At 45.8% G+C, this 4,701-nt stretch overlaps 1 protein-coding gene across 1 annotated transcript in view; it reads left to right on the top strand.

Moving 5' to 3' along the window:
* The window catches only part of MED1 (mediator complex subunit 1), a 51,308-nt gene that overhangs the window by 10,511 nt on the left and 36,096 nt on the right, over positions 1 to 4,701 (top strand). Inside the window, exon 3 of the mRNA XM_017879021.1 lies at positions 834 to 862. Coding sequence (XP_017734510.1) covers positions 834 to 862 — 29 coding nt within the window. The remainder of the gene's footprint in view (positions 1 to 833; positions 863 to 4,701) is intronic.

Here is a 4,701-nt window from a genome sequence, read left to right as displayed (position 1 = left end):
TTCTTTTCTTTTCTTTTCCTTTCTTTTCTTTTCTTTTCTTTTCTTTTCTTTTCTTTTCTTTTCTTTTCTTACTTCTTATTTTTTTTTTTTGAGGCAGAGTCTCATTCTGTTGTCCAGGCTGTAGTGCAGTGGCATGATCTCTGCTCACTGTAATCTCTGCCTCCTGGACTCAAGTGATTCTCCTGCCTCAGCCTCCCAAGTAGCTGGGATTACAGGCACCCTGCACCATGCTCAGCTAATTTTTGTATTTTTAGTAGAGATGGGGTTTCTCTATGTTGGCCAGGCTGGTCTCTAGCTTCTGACCTCAAGTGATCCACCCACCTCAGCCTCCCAAAGTGCTGGGATTATAGGCGTGAGCCATTGCACCCGGCAGGAACCCTTTTCATTTCATATCAACAAACATGAGCCGCAATTGAACAATAGGTGCTGGGGATACAGAAATAAATGACTCAGGGTTCCTACCCTCAAAGAGTTATAATCAAGAACAGATGATCTGAAAAATTCTGTAATAGAGATGAATGTAAAATGTGTGTAACCAGACAATTTGATATGAATTCCATGTATGGCATTAGAGTTCTTAATGTTTTAAACAAGCTACTGAAAGTTGATTCCTTTAAAAACTATTTCATATGCTTTGACTTTAAATTTCTCACCCTAATCCTATGGTTCACCAAGTAGGAAGAAGGTGCTTTTTAATGTTTTAATATGAGGACCATCTGTAGTTTTAACGGTTTTGCTGTAAAACATGTGCTATAGAAAAAGAGAAAGACTTTTGATATCTTCAAAGTTGCTAAAGTAGTTTTAATGTTCTAACATAATTTCTTTGATTTCAGAGCTGTCCGGAGCTTGTACAGCAGCTAAGGTGAGCAAATAAGATTTATATTCCTTGATATTGACAGACAGTGCTGTTCTTTACAGCTAGGTTTTAAGACTGGTCAGAAGTTATTCTCCTCAGGAACAAGTTTATTTTCTTGGGCAAAGACTTTTTTAAGAGTCTGTACTTAATCACATCCTGAATTGACATAGCATAGCTTTTCACCCTACTCTATCCCAGGGCTTTTTTGTTTTTGTTTTTGTTTTTTCTGAGATGGAGTCTTGCTCTATTGCCCAGGCTGGAGTGCAGTAGCATGATCTCAGCTCACTGCAACCTCTGCCTCCCAGGTTCAAGCAATTTTCCTGCCTCAGCCTCCCAAGCGGCTGCGACTGCATATGTGTGCCACCATGCCCCGCTAATTTTTGTATTTTTAATAGAGACGAGGTGGCTGGGTGCGGTGGCTCACGCCTGTAATCCCAGCACTTTGGAAGGCTGAGGTGGGTGGATACACGAGGTCAGGAGTTCAAGACCAGCCTGGCCAAGATGGTGAAACCCCATCCCTATTAAAAATATAAAATTTAGGATCACACCTATAATCCTAGCACTTTGGGAGGCTGAGGCAGGTGGATCATGAAGTCAGGAGATCGAGATCATCCTGGCTAACACGGTGAAACCCATCTCTACTAAAAAAAAAAAAAAATTAGCTGGGTGTGGTGGTGGGCGTCTGTGGTCCCAGCTACTCGGGAGGCTGAGGCAGGAGAATGGCGTGAACCCGGGAGGCAGAGCTTGCAGTGAGCCGAGATCTCACCACTGCACTCCAGCCTGGGTGACAGAGCAAGACGCCGTCTCAAAAAAAAAAAAAAAAAGTTAGCCGGGCATGGTGGCCAGTACCTGTAATCCCAGCTACCCATGAGGCTGAGGCAGAAAATTGCTTGAACCTGGGAGGTAGAGGTTGCAGTGAGCCGAGATTGCTGGCACTGCACCTCCAGCCTGGGTGACAGAGCAAACTCCATCTTAAAAAAAAAAAAAAAAGGGGGCCCGGGCGCATGGCTCACACCTGTAATCTCAGCACTTTGGGAGGCCGAGGCAGGTGAATCAAGAGGTCAGGAGATCGAGCCATCCTGGCTAACATGGTGAAACCCCATCTCTACTAAAAATACAAAAAATTCGCCAGGTGTGGTAGTGGGCGCCTGTAGTCTCAGCTACTGGGGAGGCTGAGGGAGGAGAATGGTGTGAACCCAGGAGGCAGAGCTTGCAGTGAGCCGAGATCGCGCCACTGCACTCTAACCCGGGCGACAGAGCAAGACTGTCTCAAAAACAACAACAACAACAAAAAAAATAGAGACGAGATTTCGCCATGTTGGCCAGGCTAATCTCGAACTCCTGACCTCACATCTCCCAAAGTGCTGGGATTACAGTTGTGAGCCACCATGCTGGGCCCTTTTCTTTTTTTTTTTTTGAGACAGAGTTTTGTTCTTATTACCTGGGCTGGAGTATAATGGTGCGGTCTTGGCTCACTGAGCACCTGGCCCCTTTTCTATTTTTTAAATTTTTTTTTGGTAAGACGGAGATTTACTCTTGTTGCCCAGGCTGGAGTGCACTGGTGCGATCTCGGCTCACCACATCCTCCGCCTCCGAGGTTCAAGTGATTCTCCTGCCTCAGCCTCCCTGAGTAGTATCTGGGATTACAGGCATGTGCCACCACACCTGGCTAATTTTGTATTTTTAGTAGAGACGGGGTTTCACCATTTTGCCCAGGCTGATCTCGAACTCCTGACTTCGGGTGATCTGCCCGCCTCAGCCTCCCAAAGTACTGGGATTACAGGCGTGAGCCACTGTGCCAGGCCTTTTTTTTTTTTTTTTTTTGAGACAGAGTCTCGCTCTGTCACCCAGGATGGAGTGCAGTGGCGTGGTCTCGGCTCACTGCAAGCTCCACCTCCCGGATTCACGCCATTTTCCTGCCTCAGCCTCCCAAATAGCTGGGACTACAGGCGCCCGCCACCACGCCTGGCTAACTTTTTCTATTTTTAGTAGAGACGGGGTTTCACTTGTGTTAGCCAGGATGGTCTCGATCTCCTGACCTCGTGATCTGCCCACCTCGGCCTCCCAATGTGCTGGGATTATAGGCGTGAACCACTGTGCCTGGCCCCTATTTTTTTAATTTTTAAATTTTTTTTCTTATTTTGCCTCAGATTCCCAACAGAATGATATCCCAGGGTCTCTTAAACTTGGTACTAATGACAATTTGGATTGGAAATTCTTTGCTCCTGGGTGGCCTGGTGCATTCTATTATGTTTAATAGTATCCCTGGCCTCTTCATTAGTTGCCGATAGTGATCTCCTTAGTTGTCACAACCATGTCCCCTGGGGCGCAAAATCACCCCTGGTTGGAATTGCTGATCTAGGTTTAGGAATTCCGTATAGCTGGGCATGGTGGCTCATGCCTATAATCCCAACAATTTGGGAGGTTGAAGTGGGCAGATCACTTGAGGCCAGGAGTTCAAGACCATCCTAGCCAGCCTGGCAGAACTCTGTCTCTACAAAAAATACAAAAATTAGCGGAGTGTGAAGCTGGGTGCGGTGGCTCATGCCTGTAATCCCAGCACTTTGGGAGGCTAAGGCAGGTGGATCCCAGCCTGACCAACATGGAGAAACTCCGTCCCTAAAAGTACTAAATTAGCTGTGTGTGGTGTTGCGTGCTTGTAATCCCAGCTACTTGGGAGGCTGTGGCAGGAGAATCGCTTGAACCTGGGAGGCAGAGGTTGTGGTGAGCCAAGATCATGCCATTACAGTCCAGCCTGGGCAACAAGAGCAAAACTGTCTCAAAAAAGAAAAAAAGTGCCAGGCGCGGAGGCTCAAGCCTGTAATCCCAGCACTTTGGGAGGCCGAGATGGGCGTATCACGAGGTCAGGAGATGGAGACCATCCTGGCTAACATGGTGAAACCCCGTCTCTACTAAAAAATACAAAAAACTAGCCGGGCGAGGTGGCGGGCGCCTGTAGTCCCAGCTACTCGGGAGGCTGAGGCAGGAGAATGGCGTAAACCTGGGAGGCGGAGCTTGCAGTGAGCTGAGATCCAGCCACTGCACTCCAGCCTGGGCGACAGAGCGAGACTCTGTCTCAAAAAAAAAAAAAGAAAAAAAAAAGTTAGCATAGTGGCGGCTCACATGTGTAATCCCAGCTAGTTGGGAGGCTGAGGTACGAAATGGCTTGAACCTGGGAGGTAGAGATTGCAGTGAGCTGGGATCACATCACTGCACTCCAGCCTGGGTGATGGAGCGAGACTGTCTCAAAAAAAAATAATTATGTGTGGAACAAAATAAATAGAAGGTAATCATTGAATCAGAGAAGGCTTGATAATTGAGTATAATACTATGAGAATAACTTTTTTGCTTTAATTTTGGGAAAAATTGCTTCATTTAGAAGGTATATATGTGTTACAGGAAAAGTGCTAGGCTTGAAGACAGTAGCTTTTAGCAGATGGTGCATTTTTTCACTTTTCTTTTAATTGAGTAGAAATTTCTGTACTTAAATTTAAACTCAGAATTAAGACTTTTGGGGAATTTAAGGAAGTTATTACATACACTTTGTTTTGAGCATAGCAGAGTTCTCAGGCACCACATGAGGATGTCTTAGAGTGTTCACATTGAGAAAATAAGTTGTGTATGTGTGTGTGTGTAAAAGTGTTTTTTTTTCTTTTTTTTTTTTTTTTTTTTTTGAGACGGATTCTCGCCCTGTCGTCCAGGCTGGAGTGCAGTGGTGCGATCTCTGCTCACTGCAAGCTCCGCCTCCCAAGTTCACACCATTCTCCTGCTTCAGCCTCCTGAGTAGCTGGGACTTCAGGCACCTGCCACATGCCCAGATAATTTTTTTTTTTTTTTTTTTTTTT

Source organism: Rhinopithecus bieti, unplaced genomic scaffold (genome assembly GCF_001698545.2).
Source record: "Rhinopithecus bieti isolate Rb0 unplaced genomic scaffold, ASM169854v2 scaffold_10685, whole genome shotgun sequence".
In the NCBI taxonomy this organism is placed as follows: domain Eukaryota; kingdom Metazoa; phylum Chordata; class Mammalia; order Primates; family Cercopithecidae; genus Rhinopithecus; species Rhinopithecus bieti.
Note: the sequence above shows the minus strand (reverse complement) of the source record. Positions and strands in the feature narration are given on the sequence as shown.